The sequence below is a fragment of the Toxorhynchites rutilus genome, chromosome 3 (assembly GCF_029784135.1).
Source record: "Toxorhynchites rutilus septentrionalis strain SRP chromosome 3, ASM2978413v1, whole genome shotgun sequence".
Lineage (NCBI taxonomy): Eukaryota > Metazoa > Arthropoda > Insecta > Diptera > Culicidae > Toxorhynchites > Toxorhynchites rutilus.
This window is the reverse complement of record NC_073746.1, coordinates 42,900,444-42,914,651: the sequence shown is the minus strand read 5'-3', so window position 1 is coordinate 42,914,651 and position 14,208 is coordinate 42,900,444. Positions and strand designations below refer to the sequence as shown.

General features: G+C 39.3%; 3 protein-coding genes across 3 annotated transcripts in view; 1 reads left to right on the top strand and 2 right to left on the bottom strand.

Moving 5' to 3' along the window:
* The window catches only part of LOC129777357 (ankyrin repeat domain-containing protein 29), a 483,863-nt gene that overhangs the window by 25,911 nt on the left and 443,744 nt on the right, over window positions 1-14,208 (top strand). The gene's annotated exons all lie outside the window — the stretch shown is intronic.
* The window catches only part of LOC129777364 (60S ribosomal protein L9), a 432,239-nt gene that overhangs the window by 232,924 nt on the left and 185,107 nt on the right, over window positions 1-14,208 (bottom strand). The window lies entirely within an intron of this gene.
* LOC129777349 (uncharacterized) lies at window positions 6,247-8,024 on the bottom strand. Its single transcript, XM_055783582.1, has one exon. The coding sequence runs from the start codon at window positions 8,016-8,018 to the stop codon at window positions 6,435-6,437; it is 1,584 nt and encodes a 527-aa protein (XP_055639557.1). The 5' UTR covers window positions 8,019-8,024; the 3' UTR covers window positions 6,247-6,434.

Below are 14,208 nucleotides of genomic sequence, written 5' to 3'. Positions count from 1 at the left end.
CCAGACGGAACAGTTGTAATCGTGTTTAATTTTTTAAAATACCCGAAAAACCTTAATTTCATGTGAATTATATATATATATCAATCGCACATGATTTAGGGGTGCCTCGGCGTTTTATGCATTTTTAAGTCATTTGCCACCGAAAACAGTTTTTAGATTTTACTAATTCCATGAAGATTTTCGAGGGTAGAAAAATCAAAACTTCGAACATTTTGAGGCACCTCCAAATCATTTCCGATTCAGCTGAAATTTTGTACAGATCCTTTTTTTTGGACAATAAACTAAATGTACATTGTCGGTTCTTTAAATTCGATTATTTTTTCCATACCTTCATTGCCACCTAGGCAGGTCCCAGTACGTCGATTTTCGGCGCCGTATACCATACATAGTGGAATATTACCTTATTTTCTATTTTGGTACACTATACAATATTCACCAAAGCCCTGGTGATGAGGTTTGGATGCACTAACACATGAATACAATACAATTATAGATTTTAGGAAAATAAAAAAAAACTTAGAAAATAAGAAAAAATAGAAACAAACAATTTTTTTTAAAACTTATTAGATATTTTCGTACTACGCAGTTCTTCAAAAATTTTGGATAAAATAACAAATATCAGAAAACACATACATACTATTAAGAATTATGTTTAGAAGTCAATTTCTCAATAATTTGACAACATGTAAGTGTCTTGAATGATTATTCGAGTTGAGAAAATAGTGTCAATTCACGTAGAAGTGCGATAGAAATGTTTATATTTGAAGTTTTTTCTTAAATCTGCCGTCGACGATGTCTTCTGCCGTGATTCTGGTTCCTGAAATTATATCAAACCTTTTTAGTTACTTTCGACTCGCTCATGAGGTGAGGTCCCCATGGCCTAGTGGTTAGCATGGCGCTCGTCAAGATGGAGGCTTCGCGTTCGATTCCCGTTCGAGTCAGAAATTCTATCGACAAATGTCGTTTTTCTGGCTTGCATTGGTTCCGGTGAACACTCTCTAGGGTATGATGGGAAGAGCCAATGGATATTGCCAGTCTCCAACAAAAGCTACAAAAACCCGGAAACAGTGAGATAGTGCGGTCGATCCCAGGCCTTGCAAATCGCACCACAAAAACAGCAAGCAATTAATGATACACAAGACATTGTGAATTAGGCCATGTTGTAAAAACGTTAAGCTAAATAGATAAATAGTCGTTTCCGTGTGCCGCTCTCATTGGCTATCTCTCGTTTCTAATTGAGGAATTCCTCAAAACTGTTCTCATTTTTTTTCTGGTGAACTTGGAACATGTGAGATGCTCTATAGTAGCGACTTCACAGTAATCGGATAAATGTCCCAAGTTGTAATTTTTTTATTGTTCTTGAGACTTTCAATCAGCGGCTTCAGTAATCCTGGAAAATGTGGCTTCTGCAAAGTTGTCGCTAAGGAAACGTTTTTCTCCTTATACGTGCGAAGGATTTGCTTCCAATTCCACTTCATAGGTCCGAAAAAAAGTCACGTCTAGCGGCGGTGTAATAAGTGTCGAATTCGGAGAATTGCTACCAATTGTGAGTGTATTGGTGTATTTTTGAATGTACATTACAACTTATTAGTATATGTTCAATTTTATGTTTGACCCATTCTCACCCACACTCAACGTAAATAAGAGATTAATTCGAAAGTATTGAATTTTATTTTGATATTCAAAAACAGCAATGACTCATCTGGCAAAACTTAAATAAATCATTCTATCCAATATTTAACATTATAGTAGTTCTTTATAGTGCTGGGCATCAGATTTTTCTGGGGTGTCATTTGATGGCTATTTACACATCAAACTTTGATGAATTATTTAATAATAATTATTTGTACTACAGTTAAGTATTATGCATTGGTTGTCGTGAAACTATGTCTCCTATTAAACGGATCACAGCTTTCAAAAATATTGGAAATATTTGTCAAGATATCACTAATAGTAGCTTTCTCCGTTTTTGACCCTTTCTCACCCCCATCGACGGTACTAAAAGAAATCTTGAAGCATTGAAATTTTGCTTCGGGAGATTTCAGTACTACTCTAATTCGTATTCAAATGTGTTTCGATTCTTTTTCAAGATGTGTGTATTTTTTTCAGAATTTTAACGGCGCGGTGCACAAAATATATTTTTAAATTTTGAATTTTCTGAGAATTTTGAGACCCAGTACTTGTTCAACTTATATTTAAATATGTTCATATGCGCGGTACGAAAATCTATATAAATAAAAATGATTTGGTGTCCGTTCCTCACGATTTAACTCAAGAACGGAGCAAAGGATTTTACAGCCAGTATCTGTGCCGGGTTTATATGCCAAAAAAGTTATGAAAACCATTCGCAAAGATGGAAAATTGAAAAGTAAGGGGGCGCTCCGCTTTCCGCAAGAGCAGATCGCTTGCCACACCATGTACTTTTTGGCAAACTTGGATAGTTTCTGCTTGCGAATCTCCTCCGGAACGCTGAATTTGTCCTCTGCGAAGAAGAACAACAGGCCCGGCAGCTGACGAAAGTCCGCTTTGACGTAGGTTTCGACGTCCATTACCAGGCAATGCGGCTTCGTCAGCATTTCGGTGTACAGCTTCCGGGCTCGCGTCTTCCCCACCATGTTTTGCCTTTCGTCGCGGTTAGGAGCCTTCTGAACCTTGTATGTACGCAGGCCCTCCCGCTGCTTGGTACGCTGGACGAATGAACTTGACAAATTCAGCTTATTGGCGACATCCCGGACCGAACTTCTCGGATCACGTCTAAACTGCTTAACTACGCGCTTGTGATCTTTTTCACTGACGGAGCATCCATTTTTGCCGTTCTTCACCTTCCGGTCGATGGTTAGGTTCTCGAAGTATCGTTTTAGTACTCTGCTGACCGTGGATTGGACGATTCCCAGCATCTTACCGATGTCACGATGTGACAACTGCGGATTCTAGAAATGAGTGCGCAGGATTAATTCACGACGCTCTTTTTCGTTCGACGACATTTTTCCAAATTTACGAAAAATTGACAGTGAAGCATGGCCAACGTGATCTATACACTCTTATCTGATTATAAGCGAAAGCTGAGGATATAATTCCTAAAAATTAAATTTCTACAGCGTTTTTTCCGTGATGCAATTTGATGTGACACACCCTTTATATAACAGCTATGCTTAAAAACGTCTATTTTTTAACGCCATTTTCAAAAGTTTGAAAATGAAAATTTGGCAGAAAAACACTCAAAGTGCATCTTACTGTGATGGACCACGACATATCATCAAATAAAATTAGCACAGAAAATTTATTTTTTCAGTATTTCGATTTTTTCTATTTTTTTCTTACGAAGTTCTATAAGTCTACAAATAGATCAGATGTTGATATGTTTAGTTTATATAGCCCCTATTTAGCCCCTGCATATGTAACAAACGAGACAATACATTGAGTGATATCTCGATTCATCGGGGTGTTGATTGATTTCAGAATTTTGTTGCTGGAAAAAAAGTTTCATGAGGGTTGTGTTTGAGACACGACCGCATATTTGACGCAGGATTACGTTAGGCCATTCTTTGCATATTGATTTTGGATATGTTTAAAATTTAGTTATTAAACTCTTTGATAATATTAAACTGTAAAATAATAAGCAAGACAAAGCCTTCATTTGACGACCAATGAAAACGACGTGAGGCTAGTGAGCTTTGCCAGAGGATTGACTATCTGGAGCGTCTATTTCTCATGTTTGAACAATCAGAAGCGCACCTGGAAACGTTCTAACGGAGAAGCCTGCTCCCAAATCGATCACGTCCTGATCGACGGTCGACACTTTTCGGATGTTGTAGATGTGAGGTCTTTTCGGAAACCAAACATCGATTCGATCTCGTCGTATGTAAGCTAAAATTTCGCATAGAGAGAACGATGCGTTTCAGCATTCAACGGTTAAAGGCGGACGGCGTGGCAGCAAACTACACCAGAGAGCTGGACCAACGGATCGAAGAACAGGGAGAACAGAAGGAGATATGAATTGGCTTATCTTTTTAACTTTTATGTAAAGGTTTTAATTCCTTCTCTAAGTCATCCTATGTCTTATCTGTCGCATCACGATAGAAAATCACCTACCTGGACGTATTCAGGGTAGGGTGGAACGAACACTCCACCTCAGTATTATCGATAAATTTTCCAACTTTCGCATCGTATTGCTCTCTGTCTTCTGGGGAAAGATTGCCTTTGGATTTTTTTTATCAATTTCAGTTTTAACACTTCTATACTTGCGCATTGGTCTGTCAGGCCGGGCAATCAATAATTCGTTCATTTCTCAGAAAATATCAACACTACGACTTTGCGATTCTCTCTAGCTTCGTTATTCGTCGTACGTCATCGTTTAGCGTATCGCATGTGTTGGTACAAAAGGGACGTGTGCCACTTTTTTAACACTTTCGGTCTCACACACCGACGCGAGTATAGTGCCTTTTTCATATTCTAGAATATTGTTGAATAAAATGTTAGTGGCGTGGAATTTTGATTGATTATAATGCATAAGGTCATGACCGGACTATTCTTATTTGAATTTGGTCCCTTTTGTAACTGGATTGAACGGGATCATATATTAATTATTCGTCGTTAGATTTATACGCTCAAAAGCAAAATATAAATGTTTGACTTTCATATAGTTATTCGCTAAATATAATGGTACACACTTGTGAAATAATTTCACTTGTGGAAGAATTGCAAACAGTAAACTATAAACTAATCGGTGGCTTATGGTAGTTTTTAACAGTTCCAGTTTCGGGGATATTTTTTATAATTAACAATATCGACAAGAAAACAAGAAAAAGAAAAGGAAGTTCCTAGAAATCCTTTTATATAATCTTTTCATGCCCCATCTAAAAAAAGGCATTAATTCTTAGTTTACCAAGAATACAGAGATAAAGAATATTAGAAATATGCAAACTTTATATTCCAGAACCTTTATCATCTGGTGATTATCTAGAAGGTCGTTACATATTCTTCTTTTCGGTAAAAGACCCGAAAAACACGCAACAACTGCATGAAATGTAAAAAATATATTTGTTTCGAGCATGCAGTCATGCTATGGTTTGATTCAAACTCCAATGAAACCACAAGCGATTAATACGTTTTTATGTTATTTTATAGCTCTTTATACTTCCATGAATCATATTCAGTTGCTTACTTTTAATTAATAATAGAGAAAATTCGAATTTCGTTATTTATGTTGGAGTATCAAAAACTACTCTGTTTTGAGGAGGCTGAATTAGATGACTATTAAAACATAATAAAGACGAAGAAAATATATTTTTTGGAGTTTTTCCATTTATTTGAATAAGAGGGTATTATCTCTTATTCAAATAAATGCCAATAAAGCCTGAAAAATACACAATGGCAACATTACAGAAAAGTACAATTTTCGGTCTGTGACACCGTGCGCGAGTATACGTGTTATGATTTTGCACGCGAGTATAGGAGGGTTAATTATAGACGTATATTCCTTTGAAGTGTATGTTTTCCTGCCTCGAGTACTCAACTTTTTTCGTTTCACTGTTTAGCTTCGGACAAAAATCCTTTTTTGAGCATACAGTTATTTTGAAAAATCTGACATAAAAAGCACAACAGTGTCAGATGCCACCGTAAATCTTCATCATGGCGGTTTTTTTGATGCAGTATCCTTATGAATTTATATGAACTATGACAATCGATTCAAAAGCATTTGACAGTGTACTTGAAATGAAAATTGATCTCAAATTATTGAGACTAGCTCCTTTAGGTTGTTTTTTTTAGTGAGATCACACTTGAAGCTTTCCAAATATCCGGCTAGATCCTAGTATATGAGAGGAATAGAAAGAAAGGGGTGTAAGTGATTTGATCGATTTCTCTACATCGACTCTCTCTTTTGGTCATAACTTAGCTGCAAATACATTCCCAGCTGTATTTGATAATGTGGAAGATAGGGCAGAACCTCATTTATCGGATTCTATAGCAAACTTGAATTGGAACGTTTTTGCAGTTGAGTTATTAACTAAATAAAAAGTTGATGAAGAGAAATCGATCAAGTCACTTACACCCCTTGCATTCTGAGCCCCTCATATATGATTCTGTTGAATGGAAATTATGATTACATTGAATAAGGAAGTAAGGAGTTTGACGATCAGAGAAAGTATTATTTTAATAAACTTGGTATGGGTATTTTGTCCAGATTAGTTTTCTGTACCAGTAGTTATCTGAATTTTTTGAAAAATTGCAAGTAAAAATCTCGTTTATTTCATGTCGTGTTAGTGGTTGTTTTGAAAGATATGTGTACGAATTTTTATTACTACTAATTGGTAGTAGCTTCACCGAGCTCTCGAATATAAGCTATCCACTACAAAAGTCCACATATCGACTGTAAGCTGCAAATTTGTTATTTTGGGATATCCACGAAATTTTGACTAGGAGATTTTAACGCATCACTTCCATCTTTCCATGGTCTCTTCCACTCGGCATATGAGCGGTACATCGAGCAAATGAGTATGATTCGGCCGGCGTTGGCACTGCATTAGATCACTAACCACCTTCTTCCGGTATACCACCCAATTTAGATCTCCCAAGAACTGCTTGAACAACATCTCCCGGGTGGGAATCGCCGAATCCAGGTAGATTTTAATCCGATCCCAGACGTTGCCCGCGTTCTGTTCCTTCATGTAGAGCCAATAGCGTGGAACCAGCATACAGTGGACCCGCTCTCGAGCCACTATCGATCGATCGTCTATGCGTTCACCCAGTCCGAACACTGACCCACAATCGTACGTTCCCACGTCGATGAAGTGATACTCCAATTCTCCCGACGGCTCCTGTTCCTGTTCGTCCTGCCCGTTTGGCTCTTTCTGTTCCACTTGCTTCTCTTGCTCTTCTTTTTCCTCTCGTTCCTTTTGCTCTTTTTGCTCTTCTTGCTCTTCTTGCTCTTCTTGCTCCTTTTTCTCCTCTTGTTCTTCTTGCTTCTCTCGCTCTTCTTGTTTTTCTTGCTCTCCCTGCTCTTCCTGCTTCTTTTGATTCTCCTGTTTCTCTCGCTCCTCCTGTTCCGTTCGCTTCTCCTCTTCTTCTCGCTTCCGCTTCGCCTCATATCGTTTTGCTAAACCGATTTCATAATTTTCTGTCTCGGCCGGTAGTAGCCGATAGCAAACTCGCTTTCCGCGCTTCTTCTTCAACACCTTTAGACACTGCAAAATCATGCACTCGCCGCTGAGAACAAAGTACGCGTAATCGCTGCCTACGCCCGCTTCCGGCATGCTGATCTTCTGCTGGCGCTCGTAGCTCTTCATTTTGGTCAGGATGCACATCTCCTGGAACTGCAGGTCCGTCCAGTTGTCAAAGAACTGGAACCGATCCATCGCTTCCCGCGTTTGCTGCCATTGGAGCCGCAGGGTTGGACCTAGCAATCGCTCAAAGTATTTCCGGGAAACGTACAGCAGTTCGCAGTCAGTGGCTGTGGCGCATGTCGCCGTCCGGGGACAACCATAGAGGAACGACATCTCGCCAAACATCTCTCCTGGCACACGGATAGCATACGGGGTGTCCTCATATCGTTCGTACAACGGGTTCCACTTCATACGGCTCACACAAACGATGCCTTCTAGCACGAAGTAGACTCCCGCCGCTTCGCGACCCTCTTTGAGGATCGCTCGATTAGCAGTGTAAAACACATATCGGGCAACGGTAGTCAGCTCCTGACGAACTTCCGGCGGAAATCGGGCAAGGCATTCCAGGTCGCGAAACGCTTCTGAGATCCTGTCACGTTGCCAATAGGTGCGTTCCTCTACCGGTTTGCTGAGGCCGGTTTTTTCAATGAGCGTAAATAGTGCCTTCCGTCCTACCCTCCGCCACATAACCATGGCAATATTTCGGCGGGCATTGTCTCCATAATAATGCTGATCGATTTGCTGCAACCAGGAAAGATTGTAAATCACCATCCGGATGCCACGCTGGAGGCGGGTTCGGACAAACGCACGCCGGCGCTTTCGTTCTTCATCTTCCGCTTTTAATCTGGCTAACATTTTCTCTCGTCTTCAAAGCTTTTTTTTTTTTTTTTGTCGCGAAGCCTACGTTGATCGTCGGAGCGGGCAAACGAATTTTCACTTGTGCGTCCTTGATATTGCATAAGAATATCGTTATGAAAATACCTTTATGAGTTTATTATACTAGTAACTCTATTTCATAATTCATTGAATCTGGTCTACGCTGTATCCTACGTTACGCTACGTTACGCTACGTTGGATCCTACGATATGGTCTTTGTCAGTTTTAATTGAGTAATTACACGAGAAACAACAAAAAATCATCTGATTTTGACGTGAACCTCTCTGATTTTTTTTAACCTTGGCAGCTACCCAATTTTTTATGACTTTTATGACTTATTTTAATTATTACTGATTTCAATTAGGTCGTATGCAGAATTGTCGCCTTTTCTGATTCAAATATAAAGTACAGAAAAGTTGTTTGAAAATCAATGAAATGTTAAGAAAAAAATAATTTGAAATATACCGTTGATAACAGTGAGATTTGTAAGGAAGTCTCCGTAGCCACATTGGTTGCGCGTTCGCTTAGTAAGCGATCGATCGTGAGTTCAAAACTCAGGGCCCTCATTGACCATCTTTGTGTTGTTATAGAATAACTACGTCCACGCAACAATCATCAGCGATGGAGATCGATCCACGGTCGAAATAAGATCGATTCATCCATACAATTGCTCTGCTCTGCAAGACACATCGGGCTGCTGTTCTATAAATAACTCAACAATGATCAATCCAACTGTCTCCGCTGTCCGGTCTAACTGGATAATGGAAGAACAGAACGAAAACTCTTACGCTTATATGGCAACTATGTAAATGTGTACCATATGCAATGGTATAGAAGGGAATACTCTAACGCCGAAAACATGGCAACTGTGTAATGTGCTAATTATAGATATGATAAACATGTGACATGTACACGATTGAAATTCGGCTCTGTTACAGCCAAGATGCTAATGAGCCTGAAATAAACAAAAGGGATAAAAAAAAACAGTGAGATTTAAGGTGCAAAGGTGCTGCAGATTGCTGCCTTCTTTATAAAACGATGTTTTAATTCAAAATCTTTCGGAAAAACACAAAAAAATGGTTGTTCCCAGTATTTCAGAAAACAAAAAAAAATTAAATTGTCCCATGTTGATATTCTAGGCATAACTGTCCCACCATGAATTTTTAAACCCGTAATCAAGCTTGATTGATTCAGTGAGGGGAACTTTTCACATTTCATCAAACAATAGTTTAAAACCTATGCTAGAAAACTTTGATTGCGATTTTCTCAGTTGCTGATTTTGGTACATGGGACAGCTATGTGTAGAACGGCATCATACACAATAAAGCTTCTATATGTCACATATGTAAGGCTCATTTTGGAATACTGTAACATCGTTTGGAAGCCGTATGCGGTCGTACATGAAGGACGCATTGAGTCAGTCCAGAAACAGTTTCTCTTATTTCCACTCCATAGGTTGAACAGGACCTCATTTCCATTTTCTTCATATGAAGCACGGTGCGATTCACGCACTAAAAGAACGCCGTAAATTTTCAATGCTTTCTTTTGTTAAAGACCTATTTTCGCAACGAGTACAATCAGCTGAATTACTAGAAAAACTAAATTTCTACGTACCTGGGCGTCAACTAACAACACTCAATTTCTTTGTAACTAAAACATCCAGAACAAATTATGCAAACAACGCCCCTATAAATCGTATGATGCGTATACTGCCGTTCTACGCATAGTTGTCCCATGTTACATTTTGACAATTTCCACTTTTCTTCATAAAACGAAGTTTTTATGCCTAGTCTTCCGGAAAAATACAAAAAAGGTTATAGTTTGTTCCCAGCTTTAAAAAAAACAACATCAAGCTCAATTGTCCCATGTTAATATTCTATTCATAACTGTCCCACCATATATTTTTTGTAGATCTATATAAAATAAATCGATTCAAGAACAACAATTTTATGTCACGTTTTCAATAGGAACAATGTACTCATTTCTGGTTTCGAAGAACGAACTAATTCTCAAACAAACAAAAAAAAGTTTAACAGAACACGTGTTAGCGAATGCCTTATAACAACGAGTATTTCAAATCACTCCCTTCGTCAAAAAACGATGTTTTTATGCATAATCTTTTGGAAAACACAAAAAAAAATATTGTTTGTCCCCAGTTTTTCAAAAAACAACATCAAGTTCTATTGTCCCATGTTGATATTCTAGGCATAACTGTCCCACCATGATTTTTAAGCCTATGACAAGGATTGATTGATTCAAATGATTGAATCTTTTCACATTTCATTAAACAATAGTTCTTTCTTAATAAAATATCCAGTGTATTGCTAAACCGAAATGCTTAAAGCTTCTGTCAGACAAATGCTAGAAAACTTTGAATGCGTTTTTCTCAGTTGCTGTTTTTGAAACATGGGACAACTATGCGTAGAACGGCAGTATATATCAATAAGATTTATACAAAAGTTTTTTTTTAAATAAAACAAAAACGGTTTTGGATATCAATGAAATTCTTCATCCATGTGGAAGTACATTTGATGCCATGTATGAAACTTGATTTCTTTTGCATGGCCACCACTGGCACGCTTGTAGAAGTTCAGACGCTGAACCCGATTTTCGATACTGCTGCAATTTCACGTCCAATAGTCGTACGAAGTTCATCAATCGTCGCTGACTTGTTGGCATAGACCATAGACTTGAGGTAGCCCCACAGGAAATCGTCTAATGGCGTCAAATCGCACGACTGAGGCGGCCAATTGACTGGGCCATTTCGTGAGATAATACGCCCACCAAACTTGGTTTTCAATAAATCGATTGTTAAATTCGCTGTGTGGCTTGTGGCGCCGTCCTGTTGAAATAGCATATTGTCCAAGTCCATATCACCCAAATCGGGCCAAAAATATTCGGTTATCATTGAGCGGTAGCGATTCCCATTCACAGTAACGTGCCGGTCTTGATCCTTACGGAAGAAGTACGGCCCAATGACGCCGCCGGACCATAAACCGCACCAATTCATGGACTCATGGAGTACGTGTGGATTGATGCCTGACCAATAACGCATATTTTGCTTATTGACGAAGCCATCCAGCCAGAAATGAGACTCGCCGCAGAAGATAATTTTTCGATGAAAATCCGGATCATTTCGAAGTTGTTGCGCAGCCCAATTCACGAATATAAGACGCTTCTGGTGGTCGAGCGGCTTCAGTTCTTGCGTCAATTTGATGTTTTGTCTAACTGGCACGGGAACATTTTGTACTGTTCCTGTGAATTCCAATTTTTCCACTAGACTCCGAAGTAAATTTTGTAGTAAATTTTGATAATCTTGGCTCGTTGTTGGATCATATATCTTTCCATTATGAAATGGAAAACCTTACTGGAGAGAAATGTCAAGAGAGCGGGAAAAATATGGCGTCGTTTGCTGTCCCTGTCGGCCTACTTTTGTAGCGTTCCTATTGAAATACCTGTTATATGGGAATCTGGTATCATGATCCACCAGAAAACCACAAACGGTTAGTTTGTCGTCCACAGAAGTTGCACTCTTATCAGCCGTTAAGGAAGATTTGTTGATAACAAATCTTTTGAGCGAATTGGATGTGGAATGCATACCATTTACAGCAGTAACAGAATTTCAGATGTGTTCGACGATAAGGAGTGTGAAAAGGAACCTCGTTTATCAAACTACATGGCAAAACAGGAACAAAAACCTGTCAGGTTTTTCCTTACACGGTGTCCTTACAGGCCGTTTTTTCTCTATTATAGTGACTTTCGACACATTTCGGCTGGTTCGTCACTTTTACGTTCCCTAATGCGATTTCATATTTCGGAATATAATTTCCATTGCTAAGAAGAAATGGAAAGTCTTATCATTCACTATGCAGATGGGAGAGTTGTAAGCTCTAGCTCGTGAATATGAAAATATGAATATGAAAGATAGTTGATACCATTCATCGACGGTGTACTCTTAGTCGAATTCAATATTCATGTCATCCACATTATCACTAAAATTAGATGAAGCTGAAATTCGATATGATGTCGATGCTGCTTCACTGTCCATCAATTTCTTTGCTGAACATTCTTCTCGTCGCTTTGATAGCAAGTCCATCAATCCAACAAGATGTTCTTGTGTATCGGCTATATGCGAAGCATTCGGTACTACGGTCATACGAGGGTCACTATTTATATTTCGGGAATAGGAACAAAACCAAATAGTTAAGCTGCGAATATATTTTTATTGTTTTTCAAAGTACTCGCCACGATGATCGATACACTTTTGCATGCGCTTAAACCAATTTTCAAAGCATTTATTCCAATCGACACGAGCCTTTTTTTTTGAGCGATTGTCAAATTATGTGGAATCCAACGTGAACATAATTTTCGCACAACTAAGTGTTCATGTAAAATCGCATATATGCTGGTGGAACTAATGCTTAGGGATGCTTCAATCTCACAATAGGTTACATGACGATCTTGCTTAATCATTTCGTGCACAGCATCGATGTTTTCTGGCACTACAGTCGATTTTGGACGACCTTCACGAAGCTCTTCGGACAGCGAACTACGAACACGATTGAATTCACTATACCAGCGATACACAGTGGTTTTTGATGGAGCTTCATCGCCAAAAGTCAAATTAAGTTGATTGACGCACTCTTGTTGTGATAATCCACGTCGAAAGTCGTAAAAAATCATCGCACGAAAATGTTCACGATTCAGTTCCATTTTTTTGCCGAGACCAAACTTTCAACTAACTATAAAATAAACAAATAGCGTCCGTATGACAAAATGTTCTGAGTACGTATATCGTCAAAAATGTCAAACTTTACGATGGAACCGTCAGATGGACTCACATGACATCAGTGTTGTCAATTCCCGAAATATAAATAGTGACCCTCGTATTAGGCTGTCAAAAAAGTCCTGCGGTATTTCCGCGAGGTGTCGTTGTAAGCGCGTAGTTCTAGTTGTATTCATTGTATCGAGTCATACTATAGCTTGTTGGAAAGGTATTTTTGCGCGCTATAATATAGTTCTTGACAGTGTTTTGTTTGGTTAAGTCGTTCGTAAGTTATAGTGTCGCAAATATGGAGCAAAATAAAGAGAAAATCCGACATATTTCACAGTACTACTATGACAAAGGCAAAAATGCATCTCAAGCTGCCAATAAAATTTGTGCAGTTTATGGACCCGATACAGTTTCCATTTCCACCGCACAACGATGGTTTCAACGTTCGTTCTGGTGTAGAGGTCGTCGAGGATGCGCCACGCTCCGGAAGGCCTGTCGTCGAAAATTGCGACAAAATCGCTGAATTAGCCGAGAAAGACCGGCATAGTAGCAGCCGTAGCATCGGCCAAGAGCTGGGGATAAGTCATCAAACCGTTATTAATAATTTGAAGAAGCTTGGATTCACAAAGAAGCTCGATGTATGGGTACCACACACGTTGACGCAAAAAGCATCTTTGACCGTATCGACGCATGTGAATCGCTGCTGAATCGCAACAAAATCGACCCGTTTCTGAAGCGGATGGTGACTGGCGATGAAAAGTGGGTCACTTACGACAACGTGAAGCGCAAACGGTCGTGGTCGAAGCCCGCTGAAGCGGCTCAGACGGTGGCCAAGGCCAGGAAGGTTCTGCTGTGTGTTTGGTGGGATTGTCAAGGAATAATCTATTATGAGCTGCTTCAATATGGCCAAACGCTCAGTTCGGACCTGTACTGCCAACAACTGGACCGCTTGAAGGTAGCACTCATGAAGAAGAGGCCATCTTTGATAAACAGAGGCCGCATTGTCTTCCATCAGGACAACGCCAGGCCACACACTTCTTTGGTGGCGCGCCAGAAGCTCCGGGAGCTCGGATGGGAGGTTCTTTTGCATCCGCCGTATAGTCCGGACCTTGCACCAAGTGACTACCACCTGTTTTTGTCCATGGCGAACGAGCTAGGTAGTCAGAAGTTAGCCACAAAAGAGGCCTGTGAAAATTGGCTATCCGAGTTTTTTGCCAATAAGGAAGCGAGTTTCTATAACAGGGGTATTATAAAGTTGGCATCTCGTTGGGAACAAGTCATCGAACAAAACGGCGCATATTTGACTTAAAACAGATGATTGTAACTAACTTTATGAACAAATGAAAATTCAAAAAAAATACCGCAGGACTTTTTTGACAGCCTAATATATTGCGA